The 21,663-nt window shown below is 32.8% G+C and overlaps 4 protein-coding genes and 1 pseudogene across 31 annotated transcripts in view; all 5 read right to left on the bottom strand.

The window, feature by feature from the left end:
- Positions 1–1,309: 1,309 nt before the first annotated feature.
- The window catches only part of LOC127177748 (gastrula zinc finger protein XlCGF8.2DB-like), a 36,310-nt gene continuing 15,956 nt past the window's right edge, over positions 1,310–21,663 (bottom strand). For 2 of the 6 annotated variants that reach the window (XM_051130246.1, XM_051130251.1), the window contains exons 2-3: positions 3,316–3,565; positions 1,310–3,150 (exon numbers count right to left, since the gene is read on the bottom strand). In XM_051130246.1, the coding sequence (XP_050986203.1) occupies positions 2,189–3,150; positions 3,316–3,400 (1,047 nt within the window). In that variant the 5' untranslated portion in view covers positions 3,401–3,565 and the 3' untranslated portion in view covers positions 1,310–2,188. Of the gene's footprint in view, positions 3,151–3,315; positions 3,566–4,485; positions 4,602–10,384; positions 10,604–21,200; positions 21,281–21,663 lie in introns of those variants that run through there. The other 4 variants (XM_051130249.1, XM_051130250.1, XM_051130248.1 and 1 more) reach the window with 4 other exon arrangements.
- LOC127177436 (zinc finger protein 239-like) lies at positions 6,717–10,154 on the bottom strand (annotated as a pseudogene).
- On the bottom strand, positions 12,575–15,441 carry LOC127177751 (gastrula zinc finger protein XlCGF7.1-like). The gene is made up of 2 exons (XM_051130255.1): positions 15,354–15,441; positions 12,575–13,694 (listed from the first exon to the last, which is right to left on the bottom strand). The coding sequence occupies exon 2, from the start codon at positions 13,687–13,689 to the stop codon at positions 12,703–12,705; it is 987 nt and encodes a 328-aa protein (XP_050986212.1). The 5' UTR covers positions 13,690–13,694; positions 15,354–15,441; the 3' UTR covers positions 12,575–12,702.
- On the bottom strand, positions 16,389–18,092 carry LOC127177754 (gastrula zinc finger protein XlCGF7.1-like). Its single transcript, XM_051130259.1, has 2 exons — positions 17,848–18,092; positions 16,389–17,337 (listed from the first exon to the last, which is right to left on the bottom strand). Exons 1-2 carry the CDS (start codon positions 17,930–17,932, stop codon positions 16,655–16,657), a joined length of 768 nt encoding a protein of 255 aa, XP_050986216.1. The 5' UTR covers positions 17,933–18,092; the 3' UTR covers positions 16,389–16,654.
- Positions 19,541–21,663, bottom strand: part of LOC127177741 (zinc finger protein 239-like) — a 115,771-nt gene continuing 113,648 nt past the window's right edge. For 22 of the 23 annotated variants that reach the window (XM_051130220.1, XM_051130218.1, XM_051130213.1 and 19 more), the window contains one exon: positions 19,541–21,016. In XM_051130220.1, coding sequence (XP_050986177.1) covers positions 19,917–21,016 — 1,100 coding nt within the window. In that variant the 3' untranslated portion in view covers positions 19,541–19,916. Of the gene's footprint in view, positions 21,017–21,200; positions 21,329–21,663 lie in introns of those variants that run through there. The other variant, XM_051130208.1, reaches the window with a different exon arrangement.

Here is a 21,663-nt window from a genome sequence, read left to right as displayed (position 1 = left end):
GTGCAGCTGAATGAGTGATTTATTTAACAAAATGGTTTAAGCTAATGCGAATTTGATTCAGAGAATGGGGTTTAGTGTGAAAAACTCTAATATTTACCTGCGCTCTCTATGTTCGAGGAGTTTTCCACATGTCAGAGTGAAAGAGTTTCAGGAAAGAAACATAAATGTGAGCACCACTCATTAGCCCCTGCCCACTTCTGGTTTAGAGACCGCCTACTTAATGGAATTTTAAACCATCTGAAAATAAAGAAAATAATCAACTTTTTGTTTTCAGTTGATTTTATACAGTATATTCAGCCTGGACCACAAATTCAAAAAATTTTTTTTTGAAAATGAGATTTATACAGCTTTCCATTTATGTATGGTTTGTTAGGATAGGACTATATTTGGAATCTGGGGGTGTTAAAAAAATCTAAATATTGAGAAAATCACCTTTACAGTTGTCCAAAGTTCTTAGCAATGCATATTACTAATCAAAAATTAAGTTTTGATATATTTATAGTAGAACATTTACGAAATATCTTCATGGAACATGATCTTTACGTAATATCTCTAATATTAATATAATATATATGATTTTTGGCATAAAAGAAACAGCAATCATTTTGACCCGCATACAAGGTATTTGGCTATATTAGCTATTGCTACAAATATCCATGCTACTTAAGACTGGTTTTGTGGTCCAGGGTCACATTTAATAAACAGAATTGTAGCTATTCATAAGAGAAAATTATTCTATTATTATGTATTTGACTGTGTGTGAGGATTGTGATCTGCTTTTCACATTGCAAACTATTTAAAAAACAGTTGGAATGCATTTATATAAGGAGAATATATAAGGTGAATTTCCCTAAATACAGAAGTTAGAAATAAGTGCAGGACAAGTTTAGAGAATGATTATCCTTTATAGTGCTCATCTATGGTAGAGACCCCGTGCCTAAAATTACAGAGTAATGATGTACTGAATATCTTCAAAGTGTATGCGAATGCAAAACTTGGTTGTAGATTTGTCTTTGCAAACAACTCAGTTTTTTTAATATTAATATTTTGTTAAATTATCTTCTTCGAAATCTTCTGGCTTTAAAACCTCCAATACTATAAAAGCATTTTTTAAATAAAATAGATTCTACAACAATTTATTGTTTATTATTTTTCAGCTGTACAGTCAGAGCACAATATAGAAAACATGGGAATGACAGGAATGTGTCTTATTAAAGGAAAATTCCACTTGCAAAACAAAGATTCACATATAATGTACTCACCCCCTTGTCATCCAAGATGTTCATGTCTTTCTTTCTTCAGTCGTAAAGAAATTATGTTTTTTTGAAGAAAACGTTTCAAACGATTCAAACAGCTTCAAACGATCCCAAATGCGGTTGTAAATGATCCCAGCTGAGGAAGAAGGGTCTTATCTAGTGAAATGATCGGTTATTTTCATTAAAAAAATACAATCTAAATACTTTTTATTCTCAAATGCTCATCTTGCCTTTCTCTCCCTGAACTCCGTGTATTCTGACTCAAGACAGTTAGGATATGTCGAAAAACTCCAATCATATTTTCTCCCTCAACTCATAACAAAAACAAAAATAATTTCAAAATCATCCTACATCGCTGCAGAAGTACCGACCCAGTCTTTGCAAAGTAAACATGCAAAGATCAAACACCCTTAACAAAAAAGGTAAAACAGCGATATAGGATGATTTTGAAGTTGAGGGAGAACATGAGATGGGAGTTTTTCGACATACCCTAACTGTCATGAACCGGAACAAAACAGTCTAGGCAGAGTAAGACAGGATGAGCATTTGACATTAAAAAGTATATAAATTGTTTTTATGAAAATAACTGATTGTTTTTGATAGATAAGACCCTTCTTTCTCAGCTGGGATCGTTTACAACCACATTTGGGATCGTTTGAAGCCACATTTAAACTACATTTTGGAAGTTCAAACTCTGGGCACCATATCAGTCCATTATATGGAAAAAAATCCTGAAATGTTTTCCTCAAAAAAACATAATTTCTGTACGACTGAAGAAAGAAAGACATGAACATCTTGGATGACAAGGGGGTGAGTACATTATATGTGAATCTTTGTTTTGGAAGTGGAGAAAAAGAGAGACCTGCTTAGGCCATCATGACACATTTAGAAAACTAATTACCCAGGAGGAAAGATACAAATTATTTTACACTCTAAGAACTGAGTGTTTCATCATGATCATGAAAATGCTGCTCACTGTGATTTTTCATATGATTTTTAAGGCTTTGTAAATGTCTAAAACACTTATTACATGTAGGGCAGTAGTACGGCTTCTCTCCAGTATGAGCTTGCTCATGTGATTTCAGGTTTCCAGACCAAGTAAAACTCTTGTCACAATGTGAGCACTTGTAAGGTTTTTCTGCAGTATGAACTCTTTGGTGCTGTTTCAGATTATCAGCTCTAGTAAAGCTCTTCCCACATTCACGACACACATGATCTTTCTCAGCGGTGTGTTTCTTCTCGTGCCGTTTGCAATGGTCCTGTCGAGCAAAACCCTCTCCACAAAATGAACATGCATAAGGTCTCTCATTTGTATGAATTTTCATGTGTTCTTTCAGATACGCTGATGATTTTAAATCTTTACCACACTGATCACAGGTAAATGGCTTTTCCCCAGAGTGAATGAGCAGATGATAATTGAGATCATTTTTATATCTGAAACTCTCTCCACACTGAGTACAGTGGTACGGCTTCTCTCCAGTATGAACTCGCTTGTGTACTTTCAGGGTTCCTGACTGATTGAAACTCTTGTCACAGTATGAGCACTTGTAAGGTTTTTCTCCAGTATGAATTCGCAGGTGCTGTTTAAGATGGTCAGCTGAAGTAAAGCTCTTCCCACACTCACAACACACATGTTCTTTTACTTCATTGTGAATTTCCTGATGCTGTTTACAAGAGTTCAGTTGTGAAAAACTCTTTCCACAATGAGGGCATGTGTACGGTTTCTCTCCAGTGTGGATTCTCATGTGCACATTAAGGTGTCCTTTATGTGAGAAATTCTTTCCACACTGTGAGCACGTGTGCAGCTTTTTGGCTTTTGTTCTTTGCGTTTTGAAGTCACGTTTCTCCTCCTCTTCATTCAGTTCTTGTCTTTGCTCTTTCATCTCCACCCAGTCTAAAATAAACAAGTTACAATCAGTTAATTCCAGCTAATTTAACAGCAGAAAACAATTTGTGTGTCAGATATTTGATGTGACAAAGGTTAGTTCATTAAATGTGTATACTGTTTAAAATTTTAGAAATAACAAAAACACTCAACAATGATGAAACAAGAACTGACCTGTTTGTTCCTCAGTATCTTCATGTTTTATTCTGGATGGTTCTGGATCACTCATGTCTTCAATCTCCTCTTTAACAAACTCCATCTTTAACAGTCACACAGATTTCAGCTGCTGCACCTGGAGTTTGTTCTTTTCTTGTAGGATGATGTGAATATTCACCAGTATTTGTAGGTGAATTGTTGTGGGAGGGGCTTCACTGTAGGTGTGAACTGTGATCACTGGCTGATACTGAGACCCACAGGACCAGATCTGGAAAAATAAAAACAGAGGACTTATTTTGGTAAGGCTGTATATTTTTAGCACATAAATCTATAAGAATTTAAGTAGCTATACCTATAAGGATTTTAAGAAGCGCCTTACACTGTTGTATGGAAACCTCAGGGCAGTTTTACTTTAACAACAGATTTAAATATAAAATAATCCTTATTTAAGCACATAAGAAAATGAGAAAGTATCTCATTGGCACCATCCCTTACCAAAAACAAGTATACTTCAAGTTTATTTTATTAAGTATACTTAAGTGAAGTTCAAGTACATTTTTAAGTATACTTTATTTAGTAAGTATACAAATATTAGTGTACTAGTAGAAAACTTTTAAGTGTACTATTTCAATACTCATTGAGACTAAATTGGCCCACTTTCTAGTATATGAAAGTATACTTTAAGTATAACAGAAGTAAGCGTTGAGTGCACAACTAGTCTACATCTATGTTTTCAGTTTGCACTGCAAGTATACTAAAAGTGAACTTATAGGTATACTGATAGTTTACTAATTAAATACTTTTTATATGCATTTCAAGTACACTTTAAAGTATAGTCTAGTTTTATACTGCAAATATATTCATACGTTTTCTTTAAGTGAACTTTACATCATACTTTAAGTATGCTACTATGTCCCTAGTAAGGTATTAATTTGTATATATTTTGTTACATGAATATCTGAACATACAAAACATCAAAAGAAAGAACTGGGTATCTGCTTGTAAACAAAAACATTTTAGGTTCGTGCATTTTTCTTATAAACACTTGAATGTGGGTAAGTTGCATGAATACAAAATAAAAAAATAAAGAACATTTTGAACAAAAACCTAAAACAAAAAAGACTATTCATGATAATCAAAACGTAGATGGAGCTGATCAACACCCAAAATCTTGACAGTCATTATTACCTCTTCATGGCTCGATATTTTATTCCATAACGTCACACGGTTTCACATAAATCTATTATTTTGATGCTGTTTTATGTCTGACGATTCTGTGGAAGTGTTTTGTTTTCTTCTTCACTTGTGTTTTGGAAATTCTGTACAGAAGATGTGCAATGGCGCCCCTAGTGTATAACAATGACAACACAGATTCTCAGAGCACAAGTATGGCCCAAATATACTGAGACTTTTTAGAGTATAAATTAAGTATACTTAAATGTCATTTTAAGCATATTTCTGAAACGTATATAAAGCACAAGTATAGCTCAAATATATTTTCTTTTTCTAATTAAGTATACTTAAATGTCATTTAAGCACATTTCTGAGAAGTATTCAAAGCACACGTACAGCTCAAATATACTTTCTTTTTCTAAGAATAAATTAAGCATACTTAAATGTCATTTTAAGCATATTTCTGAAAAGTATACAAAGCACAAGTATAGCTCAAATATACTTATATAGACTTTTTCTAAGTATAAATTAAGTATACTTAAATGTCATTTAGGGATATTTCTGAGAAGTATATAAAGCACAAGTATATCTCAAATATACTTTCTTTTTCTAATTAAATATACTTAAATGTCATTTTAAGCATATTTCTGAAACGTATATAAAGCACAAGTATATCTCAAATATACTTTCTTTTTCTAATTAAGTATACTTAAATGTCATTTAAGCACATTTCTGAGAAGTATTCAAAGCACACGTACAGCTCAAATATACTTTCTTTTTCTAAGAATAAATTAAGTATACTTAAATGTCATTTTAAGCATATTTCTGAAAAGTATACAAAGCACACGTATAGCTCAAATATACTTTCTTTTTCTAATTAAGTATACTTAAATGTCATTTTAAGCATATTTCTGAAAAGTATACAAAGCACACGTATAGCTCAAATATACTTTCTTTTTCTAATTAAGTATACTTAAATGTCATTTTAAGCATATTTCTGAAAAGTATACAAAGCACACGTATAGCTCAAATATACTTTCTTTTTCTAATTAAGTATACTTAAATGTCATTTTAAGCATATTTCTGAAAAGTATACAAAGCACACGTATAGCTCAAATATACTTTCTTTTTCTAATTAAGTATACTTAAATGTCATTTTAAGCATATTTCTGAAAAGTATACAAAGCACACGTATAGCTCAAATATACTTTCTTTTTCTAATTAAGTATACTTAAATGTCATTTTAAGCATATTTCTGAAAAGTATACAAAGCACACGTATAGCTCAAATATACTTTCTTTTTCTAATTAAGTATACTTAAATGTCATTTTAAGCATATTTCTGAAAAGTATACAAAGCACACGTATAGCTCAAATATACTTTCTTTTTCTAAGTATAAATTAAGTATACTTAAATGTCATTTTAAGCACATTTCTGAGAGGTACATAAAAAGTATACCCATTTTTAGTTTAAAGTAGCATACTTGAATAAACTTCTTTTTTGTAAGAGTACCAACTACCCTAAAATAATGTAGAATGTCTGTTTGCATGAACAACAAAAGATCTAAACAAAAGAGCCATAATGTTGAAATGAGCTGCTGAAAAGCCAATAGTTCCTGTTTTCTCCTCATTCATTATGATGATGTCTGAGATCTTCTGTAAATTGGCACATTAAGCACATTTCATTGTGTGTCAACAGACTGAGACAAACTACAAGATTATCAGTTGTGATTTTTCTGTTATTATACTGAAATGAAAAATTTGTGTATAGAAGTTAAATATAATTTACAAAAGAATCTTGTGATGTAGATGATGCATGTTTTGCCATTGAACTTACATCATTCAAATCAAATTATACACTAATGATTGTCTTGCAACATGATGGAGCCGTTTTAAAGAAATTTTTGTACATCTGTAAATAATGAAAACTTATTTTTTTCAGTTGGTTTATTGTTTAATATTTTCTCATCAACTCATGTACAACCAGAACACAATGTAGCAAGCAAGTGAATGACATGAATGGGTCTCATTCAAGCAAGACATGATTAACACACAGTCCAGCCTAATGTTTCAAACAAATAACCCAGGAGGAAAGACAAATTATTATTTTTCACTGTAAGAATTATTATCTTGGTGAAGCTTTAAACATCACTCTGTAATTGCTTAATCAGTTAAAATTCACAAATTGAAACTAGATGCTGCTGTGCTTCATATTTTGTTTGTCTTATACAATTTACTCGACTGTTTTCAGAGTGACGACTTGCATTTTTCCATGTGCATTTTAAGGCTTTTTAAATATCTAAAACTCTTCTCACATGGAGGGCAGTAGTACAGCTTCTCTCCAGTATGAACTTGCTCATGTGATTTCATGTTTACACACTGAATGAAACTCTTGTCACAATGTGAGCACTTGTAAGGTTTTTCTCCAGTATGAATTATTTGGTGCGTTTTCAGATGGTCTGCTCTAGTAAAGCTCTTCCCACATTCAAAACATACATGATCTTTCTCACCGGTGTGTTTTTTCTCGTGCCGTTTACAATGATCTGGTCGAGTGAAACTCTCTCCACAAAATGAACATGGATAGGGTCTTGCATTTGTATGCATTTTCATGTGCTGTTTTAGAACTACTGGTGATTTAAAATCTTTACCACACTGATTACAGGTAAATGGCTTTTCTCCAGTGTGAATGCGCAGATGAAAATTGAGATCAATTCTATATCTGAAACTCTCTCCACACTGAGTACAGTGGTACGGCTTCTCTCCAGTATGAACTCGTTCGTGTATTCTCATGGTTCCTGTTTGAGTGAAAGTCTTGTCACAATATGAGCACTTGTGAGGTCTTTCTCCAGTATGGATCATTTTGTGCCGCTTCAAACTGGTAATTTTAGTGTAGCTCTTCCCACAGTCCAAACACACATGATCTTTCACTTCATTATGGGTTCTCTGGCGCTGTTTACAATTTTCCTTCAGGTGTGTTTTTAGTTTTGATGAATCTTTGCCAGGCTGATCACAGATCAGCAGATTTTTGTCTTTTCTTATTTGAGTTATGAAGTCACCATGTTTCTCCTCCACCTCACTCAGTTCCTGTCTTTGCTCTTTCACTTTCATTTGGTCTAATTGAAAAATAGTCAGAGATAGTGCAAAAATGAGAAATGTGAAAATCTCAGCAGTCAATAATGAAGACTCAAAAATGAACACCAACCTGTTTGTTCCTCAGTATCTTCATGTTTTATTCTGGATGGTTCTGGATCACTCATGTCTTCAATCTCCTCTTTAATAAACTCCATTCTTAACAATCACAGATTTCAGCTGCTACGCTTGAGTTTGTCCTTCTTTTGTAGGATGATGTGAATATTTCCCAAGCTTTATCAGCCCAGAGACGTCAAAGTGGGTGGGCCTCACTTCTGTGTGGGAGGGGCTTGCATCACATGTGGGCGGATACCTTCAAATTAGTGGGTGGGGTTACGTATGAATCTTCTGTATACTATCTATGCACTGGTGCTCATATTTCCAGCTGTTAGGTGAACTGTTGTGGGAGTGGCACCATTTTATATTTTAATTTATGTATATATTTGACAAACATCAGTATGTATTTTCTGATGCTGTTTATAAGTGCCCAGTCCCGAAAAACTCCACAAAAAGATTGCACATGAGGTGTTTTGCCTGAATTTTTAGTTGTTGTTTTTTTGTTAGATGTGATGATAAAATAACTTTTTACCACACTGATCACAGCTAAATGGCTTTTCTCCAGAATGAATGTGCAGATGATAACTGAAATCTGACCCATCAGCAAAATTTTTTCAGCACTGAGGGCTATGGTTTTGAACTTTACATCATACTTTAAGTATACTATTATGTCCCTAATAAGGTATTAATTTGTATATATTTTGTTATATGAATGTCTGGACATACAAAACATTAAAAGAAAGAACAGGGTATCTGCTTGTAAACAAAAACATTTTATTCTAGGTTCGTGCATTTTTCTTAAAAACACTTGAATGTGGGTAAGTTGCATGAATAAAATAAATAAAAAACATTTTGAACAAAAAGCTAAAAAGCAAAAAAAAGACTATTCTTGATAATCAAAACGTAGATGGAGTTTATCAACAAACAAAAGCTTGACAATCATTATTACCTCATCATTATTACCTTTTGATGCTGTTTTATGTCTGACGATTGTGTGGATGCGTTTTGTTTTCTTCTTCACTTGTGTTTTGGAAATTCTGTACAGAAGATGTGCATAGCGTATAACAATGAAAACACGGATTCTCAGAGCACAAGTACACCTCAAATATACTTAGACTTTTTCTCAGTATAAATTACGTATACTTAAATGTAATTTTAAGCATATTTCTGATAAGTACATAAAAAGTATACTGTAAATATACCTATTTTTAGTTTAAAAGTAGTATACTAATAGCATACTTGAAACTTCTTTTTCGTAAGGGTACCAATCACCCTGAAATAATGTCTGTTTGTAATATGAACAACAAAACATCAAAACAACAGAGCCGTAACATTTAAATGAGCTGCCGAAAAGCCAATAGTTCCTGTTTTCACCTCATTCATTATGATGATGTCTGAGATCTTCTGTAAATTGGCACGTTAAGAACATTTCATTGTGTCAACAGATTGAGACAAACTACAAGATTATCAATTGTGATTTTTCTGTTATTATACTGAAATGAAAAATTTGTGTATAGAAGTTAAATATAATTTACAAAAGAATCTTGTGATTTAGATGATGCATGTTTTGCCATTGAACTTACATCATTCAAATCAAATTATACACTAATGATTGTCTTGTAACATAACATAATGGAGCCGTTTTAATGGAATTTTTATACATCTGTAAATAATGAAAACTTTTTTCATTCAAACATTTTTTCAGTTGGTTTATTGTTTAATATTTTCTCATCAACTCATGTACAACCAGAACACAATATAGCAAGCAAGTGAATGACATGAATGGGTCTCATTCAAGCAAGACATGATTAACACACAGTCCAGCCTAATGTTTCAAACAAATAACCCAGGAGGAAAGACAAATTATTATTTTTCACTGTAAGAATTCTTATCTTGGTGAAGCTTTAAACATCACTCTATAATTGCTTAATCAGTTAAAATTCACAAATTGAAACTAGATGCTGCTGTGCTTCATATTTTGTTCGTCTTACACAATTTACTCGACTGTTTTCAGAGTGACGACTTGCATTTTCCCATGTGCGTTTTAAGGCTTTTTACATGTCTAAAAATCTTCTCACATGGATGGCAGTAGTAAAGCTTCTCTCCAGTATGAACTTGCTCATGTGATTTCATGTTTACACACTGAATGAAACTCTTGTTACAATATGAGCACTTGTAAGGTTTTTCTCCAGTATGAATTATTTGGTGCGTTTTCAGATGGTCTGCTCTAGTAAAGCTCTTCCCACACTCACAACACATATGATTTTTCGCTTCATTATGAATTTCCCGATGCCGTTTATAAGAGTTCAGCTGTGAAAATCTCTTTCCACACTGAGGGCATGTGTACGGTTTCTCTCCAGTGTGGATTCTCATGTGCACAGTAAGGTTACCTTTCTGTGAGAAACTCTTTCCACACTGTGTGCAGGTGTGCAACTTTTTGGCTTTTGTTCTTTGAGTTTTGAAGTCATGCTTCTCCTCTCTCTGCTCTTTCACCTCCATTTGGTCTAAAATAAACAAGTTAGAATCAGTGAACCCTGATTTAAACAACAGAGATCAGATGTTTGTAAAAAGTAATAGAATTACGATGTGCCAAAGATTAGTTAATTATCATGTTAATTCAATTAAATGTGGATGACTACAGTGTTATGATCATTTAAATGCATTTGTGAATCATTTATCATAATTTCACAAAAACACTCAAGAATGAAGAATCAAGAATGGATACCAACCTGTTTGTTCCTCAGTATCTTCATGTTTTATTCTGGATGGTTCTGGATCACTCATGTCTTCAATCTCCTCTTTAACAAACTCCATCTTTAACAGTCACACAGATTTCAGCTGCTGCACCTGGAGTTTGTTCTTTTCTTGTAGGATGATGTGAATATTCACCAGTATTTATAGGTGAATAGTTGTGGGAGGGGCTTCACTGTAGGTGTGAACTGTGATCATTGGCTGATACCAAAACCCACAGGACCAGATCTGGAGAAATAAAAATACAAGACAATTTATACTAAACTTACTAACGTAAGACTGTGTTTTGTTAGCAAATAAAATAGCAAACTCATTTTAATCAAACACAGGCTTTAAACAGCAAATTACAATGTCTGTTTCTATAGAAACTACAAAAGATCAAAATAACAGAACTAACTGAGCTGCTATCTCATTCAAATAGTTCCCTATTTTCACCTCATTCATTATGATGATGTTTGAGATCTTCTGTAAATTGGCACATTAAGCACATTTTACTTGTGTGAATAGGCTAGACAAGCCAAAGGATCATTGTAATTTCTATTCAGTTCTTATCTTTGCTCTTTTACTTCTGGTCTAAAATAAACATAATAATAAGTTAGAATCATTTCAAGTATCATGTTTCGTAGTAAATGTTTCGATATTTTTTCTATTTGAAACTTGACTCTTCTGTAGTTACATCGTGTACAAAGACGGACGAAAAATGAAAAGTTGCAATTTTATAGGTCAATATGGCTAGGAACTATACTCTCATTATACTCTCATCCCTGCTGTACCCATGGAACCGCAGCAAAGTTCCTTGATTATTACGCCGATATGAGAATATAGTTCCTAGCCATATTGACCTATAAAATTGCAACTTTTCATTTTTCGTCCGTCTTTGTACACGATGTAACTACAGAAGAGTCAAGTTTTAAATAGGAAAAATAACTTGGAAAACTAAAGGACCAACACAACTAAATCTATACTTGCGCCTGAACAAAATACAATATCTGAGTAAAAAACTATAAATAGACGCATTACTAGAAATCATTTATGAAATGTTTATGATAATGGCTGTACTTCCCAAACATTTGCAACAGTATTAATGTAAGCCTTTTTATCTTGTTTTAACACGTTATTTTATGTCTTAGCTTTTCCTGTTTTAATTAAAATTAAAAGTATATTTTTAAATCTCTTAGCATTGAAAATGGGAACACAACACTCAAGAGTACATATCTTTCAGGTGATCTTTTTTGACACTACCAGTCAAAAGTGTTTAAACATTTTTTTAAGAAGTCTCTTCTGCTTACCAGGTGATCCAAAGTACAGCAAAAACAGAAAAAATGAAAAATATTTTTACTGTTTAAAACAAGTGCTTTCTATTTGAATATATTTTAAAATGTAATTTATTCCTATGATTTCAAAGCTGAAATTTTAGCATTATTACTCCAGTCACATGATCCTTCAGAAATAATTGTAATATTCTGATTTGCTGCTCAAAAACATTATGTTGAAAACAGCCAAGTAGAATTTTTCCAGGTTTCTTTGATGAATGGAAAGTTCAGAAGAACAGCATTTGTCTGAAATAGAAATCTTTTGTAACGTTTTATTATCACTTTTGATCAATTTAAGGCATCTTTTCTAAATAAAAGTATTAACTTCTCTAATTTCTTTGCCCAAAAAATAAAAATAAATTATATTGACTCTACGATTTTGAATGGTATAGTGTACAATGTTACAAAAGCTCTTTATCGCATATAAATGCTGATCTTTGGATCTTTCTATTTATCAAAGAATCCTGAAAAAATGCTCTCAGCTCTTTTAAATATTGATATTAATAATAATAATAAATATTGAATAGAAAATCTGCATATTAGAATCATTTCTGAAGGATCATGTGACACTGAAGACTGAAGTAATGATGCTGAAAATTCAGCTTTGATCACAGAAATAAATTACATTTTAAAATATATTCAAATAGAAAGCAGTTATTTTAAATAGTAAAAATATTTCACAATTTTACTGTTTTTGCTGTACTTTGGATCAAATAAATGCAGACTTTAACTTCTTTAAAAAACATTAAAAATCTTACTGTTCAAAAACAGTTGTTCAAAATTTGATATGATTTAAAATAACTTAGTCCACAGTCAATAATACATCAGTCAAGATGTTGTGTATTTATTTCTCATTGTTTCATGTACAATCAGATTACTATATAGTACACATTATGGACTAATTAGTCATAAGCAGATGACTTTACAGTATCTTAAACAAGAAGCTGACAATCCAACCTGCTGTATTGAAAATTGTATTTTAATTACATTTTATTGTTCAACTTTGGACAGTGCCTTTTAACATGAGCCACTAGACTGTTTGGTTGTGTGAATCTCCTTCCGCATTGAGTACAGCTGTAGGGCTTTTCTCCACTATGAACCTGCTGATGTGATTTCAGGTTTCTTGCCTGAGTGAAACTCTTGTCACAATGTGAGCACTTGAAAGGTCTTTCTCCAGTGTGATTTCTTTGGTGCATTTTCAGCTGGAAAGACGAAATGAAGCACTTCCCACACTGCAAACACACATGGTCTCTCTCACCCGTATGTATTTTTTGGTGCAATTTTAAAGCATCCAGTCGTGAAAACCTCTTTCCACAGAAAGAACACACATGAGGCTTTTCATCCGAGTGAACTTTCAGGTGGGTTTTTAGATGTGTTGATGAAATAAAATCTTTACCACACTGATCGCAGTTAAACGGTCGTTCTCCAGAGTGAATGTGCAGATGATAACTCAGAGCTGTTGAGCCAGTAAAACTCTTTCCACACTGAGGGCATGTGTATGGTTTCTCTCCTGTGTGGATTCTTATGTGTTTTCTAAGAGTTCCCGCTTGCGTGAAACTCTTTCCGCATTGAGGACAGGTGTATGGTTTCTCTCCAGTGTGAATTCTTAAATGCGTCTTAAGTCTGGATCTACCTATGAAACTCTTTCCACATTGAGGACAGGTGTATGGTTTCTCTCCAGTGTGAATTCTTAAGTGTGTCTTAAGTCTGGATCTACCTCTGAAACTCTTTTCACACTGCGGGCAATTGAAAAGTGTTTCCACAGTGTGAATTTTTCTATGACTACTAAGGTCTTTCTTAGCTTTGAAACTCTTGTCGCAGTGTTGACACGTGAAAGACTTTTTGGCTTTTCTTTGAGTTGTTTTCCGTGAGACGTTCTTTTCAGTCCGTGAGCGATTAACGGTTTCTTCTCCAGTTAAGAGACCCTCCTCCACTGCGTTCAGTTCTTGAACTTCCTCTTTCACCTCCATCAGATCTATAATAAATAACATTTATTAAAAATCAAATTAAGAGAGAGAAATGTTACATTTAATAAAAACTGAACAGCATAAAATCAATCAAGGACACTTTGGATGGTCAGAATACTCAGAATGAAAACTGGAAACAAACATTGGTATCTTTATGTCAATATTCTGGATAACTGTGTGAATTATGATTTTTATGTGATAAAAAAAAAATTAATCTGCGAAAATACAAAATAAGTCTCTGAGTTTATTTTTGTATAACTATAATAATATTACCTGTTTTATTTATTCTTGTATTAGTTTCTGATTGTATTAATTTTGTATTCCTAAAAATTATTAATTAGATTAAACTTTTACTGAATATTATTTTACTCTACATTTTAAAATACTTGTTGTTTAAAACTCTCTCACATGAAGATGCACCAAAACAAGAAGAAACTGGAAATCTATATAATATAATTATAATAAAATATAGTATACACTTCCAGTCAAAAGTTTTTGAACAGTAAGATTTTTAATGTTTTTTTTTAAAAGAAGTCTCTTCTGCTCACAAGCCTGCATTTATTTGATCCAAAATACAACAAAATCAATAATATTGAGAAATATTTTTACTATTTAAAATAACTGCTTTCTATTTGAATATATTTTAAAATGTAATTTATTTCTGTGATCAAAGCTGAATTTTCAGCATCATTACTCCAGTCTTCAGCATCACATGATCCTTCAGAAATCATTCCAATATGCTGATTTGCTGTTCAAGAAACATTTATTTATTATTATTATTATTATTATTATTATCAAAAAAAAAAAAAAAAAAAAAAAAGAAACAGATTAGTACATTTTTCAGGATTATTTGCTGAATAGAAAGATCCAAGTATCAGCATTTACCTGAAATTAAAAGCTTTTGTAATAGTAGAAATGAATACTTTTATTTAGCAAGGATGCTTTAAATTGATCAAGACATGAATAATGTTACAAAAGATTTCTATTTCAGATAAATGCTGTTCTTCTAAACTTTCTGTTTCTAAAAGAAACATGGAAAAATTCTACTCAGCCGTTTTCAACATAATAATAATAATAGTTTTTTTGAGCAGCAAATCAGAATATTATGATTTCAAAACGATCATGTGACTGGAGTAATGATGCTAAAAATTCAGCTTTGAAATCACAGGAATAAATTGGAATAAATCTTATTTTAAAATATATTCAAATAGAAAACAGTTATTTAAAATAGTAAAAATATTTCAAAATTGTACCATTTTTGCTGTCTTTTAACTCAAATAAATGCAGACTTGCTGAGCAAAAGAGTCTAAAAATCTTACCGTTCAAAAACGTTTGACTGGTAATGCATATACAAATGAATTAAAACGACAAATTACTCGTTTGTCTAAATTTAAACAACGTCAGTGATTTTTCATTATATAATGCATTAAATGTACATATAAATTGTATAAATTAATTAAATAAATGTTGTTTTTTGAATTGAACTTACAAATAACCATCTAGAAATCGCATATTTTGTGTTTTTTTAAAAAAGAGACGTCCTACCAGCTTTACAATTGTTCTGCACACTATAGGTACAAACACAGTTTGTTTTTAATTGTGTGTAAATGTGTATGTCTATAATTTAATGTTACCAATACTTTGGAAAGGTAAAGCCTTTTACCTACCTCAATAAATCGACTTGAATCTTGAATGAAGAAATAAAACCCACACCTTTCTCCATGCCGCCGGAAACGCGCTCTGGCTGTTGTAAACATCCTGTTGGTGTAACGTTAGCATTTAGCGGGAAATAATACTCGCTTGGCTTCCATTAGGGGGCGCTGAATAGTGTTGCCAAGTCCGCGCTTATCCCGCGGAACTGGGCTACTTTAACAGTGTTGCCGCGGGTTGTTTTTAATGTCCGCGGGTTGAAGCGACCCCAATAACATAATGTTTAGCCGCTGGAAACCTCATTTTACCGATTTTTAACGGGGGACACCCCTCAAAACGCCACTGGGCTACTTTTGGGTAAGTTAGAGTAGCAATTGGGAGGGTTTTCTTGTGAAAACCTGGCAACCCTGGCGCTGAATGACTCTGAAAGCCTAATGTTTTGCGGTACAAACAGCAAAACACAAAAGAAATAGCATGTATTAAACAAATTAATAAAATGAATGTACAAATAAATATGACTTACGCTCATTTAATGACTTGAAGAAACAGACATCAGCTTCTTTGATAATTTATCAGGTTTTACTGTTTATCTGTAAATTTGCTCAAAACCCATGAAAAAACTGACTTAAGTGGAATAAAAAGCTAATTTTGCTACAGAATAGAAAAATAAATAACTGCAAACATTTTATTTTGCAGTTCTGATTTTATATCTCACAATCGCAGAATTTAGATTTAAAATAAATTCAGAAATGCAGAAAAAAGTTGCAATTCTGACTCTTTTTTCCTCTTATAAATGCAAGCAATAGAAAGTCAGAATAGGGAGATTAATTGACTTTTTTGTCTTTGTTTAGAAATTGTGTTGTATCAATGTGCAATGCTTATTTTTAATACAAATAACATAAGTTTGAAACAACAGGTTTAACATGTTTAAATGTCTCTCCAATAGTTTCCTGTTTTCACCTCATTCATTATGATGATGTCTGAGATCTTCTGTAAATTGACACATTAAGCACATTTCATTGTGTGTCAACAGACTGAGACAAACTACAGGATCAATAAAAATAAATTTTATTACTGTCACTGAAAAGAATAAAACTTAAAATGAGCATGCATATTTAAAATCACAGGTAATCTGAGATCTTCTCAGTCAAACGGTAATTTTTGTGTTAGTGTATAGAGCCTGCAGACCAGTATTATGTTTTAAAACTCAAATTGAAGTAATCATTTCAAGGTGATCAAACACTTTTGTTGCTTCCCAACATAATTGCACTGCTAGTTAGTTTCAACCGGCATATTTAATAGAACTGAATAACCTGAATCACACATTGTTTACCAAAATGCACCTATTCAGAGGATAGCATTTGTTCACAGAACAGTGGTTTTTAATATGATGCACTAGACTTGAGGACTGAGTGTAACTCTTTCCACACTGAGTACAGTGGTACGGCTTCTCTCCAGTATGAACTCGCTCATGTGATTTCAAGTGTTCAGACCGAAAGAAACTCTTGTCACAATATGAGCACTTGTAAGGTTTTTCTCCAGTATGAATTCTTTGATGCTGTTTTAGAAAGGAAGCTGTAGTAAAGCTCTTCCCGCACTCGAAACACATGTGTTCTCTCACAGCATTGTGTGTTTTCTGGTGCCGTTTGCAATTCTCCAGCCTTGAAAAACACTTTCCACAGTAAGAACACAAGTGAGGCTTCTCATCTGAATGAATTCTCAGGTGTGTTTTTAGATGTGATGATGAAACAAACTTTTTGCCACACTGATCACAGCCAAATGGCTTTTCTCCTGAATGAACACGCAGATGATAACAGAGACTTGATGGATTAGTAAAACTCCTTCCACACTGAGGGCATGTGAATGGTTTCTCTCCAGTGTGGATTCTCATGTGACTTTTAAGGTAGTTTTTGTGTCCAAAACTCTTTCCACACTGAGAGCAGGTGTGCCGCTTTTTACGTTTCACATCCTTTTGTGTTTTCACCATCTCTTCCATCAAATCTAAAATAAACACATTAAGTAATTAAACTCAGTTCAAGGAGGATACATTTGAAAATGAAAATAGCCCTGTTTTAAAAGGTTAGTTCACCCAAAAAGATTCATTCTCATTTCATTCCAAAACCATAAGACCTGGTGAATTTTCTGGTCATCGACAGTATCAAAAAAGGTCATAAAGATATCATGAAACATCCATATAATTAACACTTTGTGAAGATATAACTAGTTTTATATGATGAACAGATTTAGTTTAAAGTTTGACAGGCAAACAATGATTCAGTCACATGTACAGAGTGCCTCGAATATGATAAACGTAGAAATTACAATTTCAATTGTTGGGTGATCTAATTCTTTAATGTGAGTACTAATTATCAGATCTTTTATTAATAGAATAAATTATATTCACCTCTTACATAAAGGTTATGAAACATTTCTGTATTTATCATCTCTATATTGCACATTATTTCACAGCTACCAAAGCAGTCAATAATGACAAATAGAATAGAAACCGACCTTTTTGATCCTTAGTATCTTCATGTTTTATTATGGAAAACTCTGGATCACTGATGTGCTTATTTTCCTCTTTAACAAGCTCCATCTTTACCACAGTAGACTGCAGCTGTTACACCTGGAGTCTCTCCTGCATCACTTTCCTTGTCTCGTAAGATGATTACCAGCATATGGTGAATTGTTGTGGTACTAGCTTTTATTGAAAATTAATCCCATCTCGTGGTTGCAGCTTAAAGAACCAGATCTGCTGAAATAAAAAAATGTTTTTTAAAAATGATTCAGACATTAAGTATTTTGGTGCATTGTTTTTTCTATTTTTGAATTTACAGTTAAAATCAAAAGTTTATGTACTCCTTGTAGAATCTGCAAAATGTTAATTTTTTTTTTTACCAAAATAAGAGGGATCATACAAAATGCATGTTATTTTTTATTTAGTACTGACCTGAATAAGATCTTTCACATTAAAGACATTTACATATAGTCCACGAGAGAAAATAATAGTTGAATTTATAAAAATTACACTGTTCAAAAGTTTACATACACTTGATTTTTAATACTGTGTTGTTACCTGAATGATCCACAGCTGTGTTTTTTTGTTTAGTTATAGTTGTTCATGAGTCACTTTATTTTGTCCAGAACAGTTAAACTGCCTGCTGTTCTTCAGAAAAATCCTTAAGGTCCCAAAATTCTTTGGTTTTTCAGCATTTGTGTGTATTTGAACTCTTTCAACAATGTATGATTTTAAAATCCATCTTTCCATACTGAGAACAACTGAGAGACTCATATGCAACTATTACAGAAGGTTCAAATGCTCACTGATGCTCCAGAAGGAAACACGATGCATTAAGAGCTTTTGCTTGTGGAATTACACGGTTTTTGTTGGCCTAAAGTGGCAATTATTTTCTTGAATTTCAATTCAACATTTAAACACATTTCTTTGTTGGACACAAAGAACATGCACATCCCACCACTCTCTTATATTATAAAAAATGTGTTATAAAATGTGACCCTGGACCACAAAACCAGTGATGATTGAGATAGAGATTTCCTGAATAAATAAGCTTTTTCATTGATGTATGTTTGTTAGGATAGAACAATATTTGGCCGAAATACAACTGAATCTAAGGGGAAAAAATCTAAATATTGAGAAAAGTTGTCCAAATTAAGTTTTTTAGCAATGCATATTACTAATCAGAAAATAAGTTTTGATACATTTACAAAACATCTCATGGAACATGATCTTAATATCCTGATTTTTGGCATAAAAGAAAAATTGATCATTTTGACCCATACAATATATTTTGGCTATTTCTACAAATATCCCCATGTTACTTAAGACTGGTTTTGTCGTCCAAGGTCACATCTTTATTTATTCTTTCATTTGTTGCTTTTGTTCCCAGTCTCCTAAACATTTGGTAAGACATTTCTAATGGAACATGATCTTAATATCCTAATAATTTTTTGGCACAAAAGAAAAAATAATTTTGACCCATACAATGTATTTTTGACTATTGCTACAAATATACCTGTGACTGGTTTTGTGGTCAAGGGTCAGAAATATTCTGGAAATGGTGACTCCTTTTTCCACCTGGTATATTAAGATGTTCTGGTCTGTTTTTAAATAGTTAATCAAGACACATTACTACCATGAAAAGCTGATATTAAAATGCATTTAATCCTGTAACACATCACTTAAAATCATGCAAACAGTCTATTTTATCGTCTGAATTTATTATTATATATAGAGCCTAAACATAAGGTTTATGTTCCAGAGAAATATGTACATTTATAAATAAATCTGTCTGATTTATAAATAATCATTTCACACTGACAAATGACAGTTTGTTTGATGGTTTTTGTTACATTTGTTTCCTGCATTTCTTTGTTTTCTTTCTTTGTTCATGAGCTGGTATTCAATAAATATTTAAAATACATAAAAATACGATTACACTGATTCAATGCATTTGCCGTTCCCCAACAAAACAGATACAGATGTGAACAGCAGCAAACTACACATTTACTTAATCTGAATCCCACATAATTGAAACACTGAATCTGAAGAAAACATTTGCTCACTGTGACACAAAACAATGCTTTTCCATATGAATCGCTACAGTCTTTGATTGAGTGAAACTCTTTCCACACTGAGTACAGTGGTACGGCTTCTCTCCAGTATGAACTCGCTCATGTACTTTCAGATTTCCAGACGCTGTAAAACTCTTGTCACAATATGAGCACTTGTAAGGTTTTTCTCCAGTGTGAACTCTTTTGTGCCGTTTCAACTGGCCGATCGCAGTAAAGCTCTTCCCACACTCACAACACACATACTCTTTTACATCATCATGCATTTTCTGGTGCAGCTTACAGCTGTTCAGTCTCGAAAAGCTCTTTCCACACAAAGAACACAAGTGAGGCTTTTCATGTGAATGCACATTCATGTGACATTTTAGATTTGATGCTGATCTAAACTTTTTACCACACTGATCACAGTTAAATGGCCTTTCTCCGGAGTGAACGTGCTGATGATAACGGAGATTTTTGGTACTTATGAAACCCTCGCCACACTGAGTACAGTAGTATGGCTTTTCTCCGGTATGAACTCGCTCGTGTGCTCTCAGGTTGCCAGATAGAGTGAAAGTCCTCTCACAATATGAGCACTTGTACGGTCGTTCTCCAGTGTGAATCCTATGATGCTGTTTTAGTTGACTAGCTGTAGTAAAGCTCTTCCCACACTCACAACACACATGATCTCTCACTTCATCATGTATTTTTTGATGCTGTTTACAACTGTCCAGACGTGAAAAAGTCTTTCCACATAAAGAACACTCATACGGCTTCTCATCTGAATGAACCTTCTGGTGTGTTTTTAATTTTGATGATGAAATAAAATGTTTACCACATTGATCACAGATAAACGGCTTGATTCCAGAGTGACAGAGCATATGTTTCCTGAGACCTGATGAACGAGTGAAGCTCTTTCCACACTGATGGCATGTGTACGGTTTCTCTCCAGTGTGCATTCTTAAGTGTGTGTTAAGATTTCCTTTGTGTGTGAAACTCTTTCCACACTGTGAGCAGGTGTGCAGCTTTTTGTTATTTGTTCTTTGAGTTTGCAAGGTGCAATATTCATCCTCTGCTTCATTTAGTTCATGTATTTGCTGGTCCATCCAGTCTAAAATAAAAATATGATGTGGTTAAAATTTATAAAGTATCATATCTTAGATTTTTTAATTATGTCATTCTTGTTTTAATACACAATTGTGGATGACAACTGCTATACAAGGTTAGGATCATATAAATGCATTTCTGTATCATTTATCATCTCTATATTGCTCAAATCATGAATGAACACCAACCTGTTTGTTCCTCAGTATCTTCATGTTTTATTCTGGATGGTTCTGGATCACTCATGTCTTCAATCTCCTCTTTAACAAACTCCATATTTCTCATATTTTTATATTTAAGTCGATTTCCACTGTTTATTTTCAGGACGATCTTCTTCTTTTATATTTGTAAACCTCTTTAAGGTGCATTTGCGCCACCTACTGGAGTGTAGTGCGTTGTGTTTGGAAAAAAAGAAGAAATTACCCAACTCCTATCATTCTGACCTTTTTATATTGCATAAAAATGCAAGGATGCATAGTAAACACATTAAAAGAACAAAAGTAACATGAAACAAAAACTGAACAAAGTATGTTTATAATAAACTCAAAATTGAAGATAAATCACAAAAAACGTGAATAAATGTGCCCAATAAAAACCACACAAATCATGTGGCATTTCACAGCAGCACTTGTTTATTTTAACAAAATATTTGCT

This window comes from Labeo rohita, chromosome 15, assembly GCF_022985175.1.
Source record: "Labeo rohita strain BAU-BD-2019 chromosome 15, IGBB_LRoh.1.0, whole genome shotgun sequence".
Lineage (NCBI taxonomy): Eukaryota > Metazoa > Chordata > Actinopteri > Cypriniformes > Cyprinidae > Labeo > Labeo rohita.
The sequence above is the reverse complement of the archived record's forward strand: the minus strand, read 5'-3'. Positions and strand labels throughout refer to the sequence as shown.

What these genes read in the sequence shown, in the direction of transcription:
- LOC127177754 (XM_051130259.1), bottom strand. Translation starts at nt 17,932, where the DNA reads ATGGAGCTTGTTAAAGAGGAAAATAAGCACATCAGTGATCCAGAGTTT. An exon ending in AGATACTAAGGATCAAAAAG is followed by an intron (nt 17,338 to 17,847) that starts GTCGGTTTCTAT and finishes TGTTTATTTTAG; the next exon opens with ATTTGATGGAAGAGATGGTG.
- LOC127177751 (XM_051130255.1), bottom strand. Translation starts at nt 13,689, where the DNA reads ATGGAGGTGAAAGAGGAAGTTCAAGAACTGAACGCAGTGGAGGAGGGT.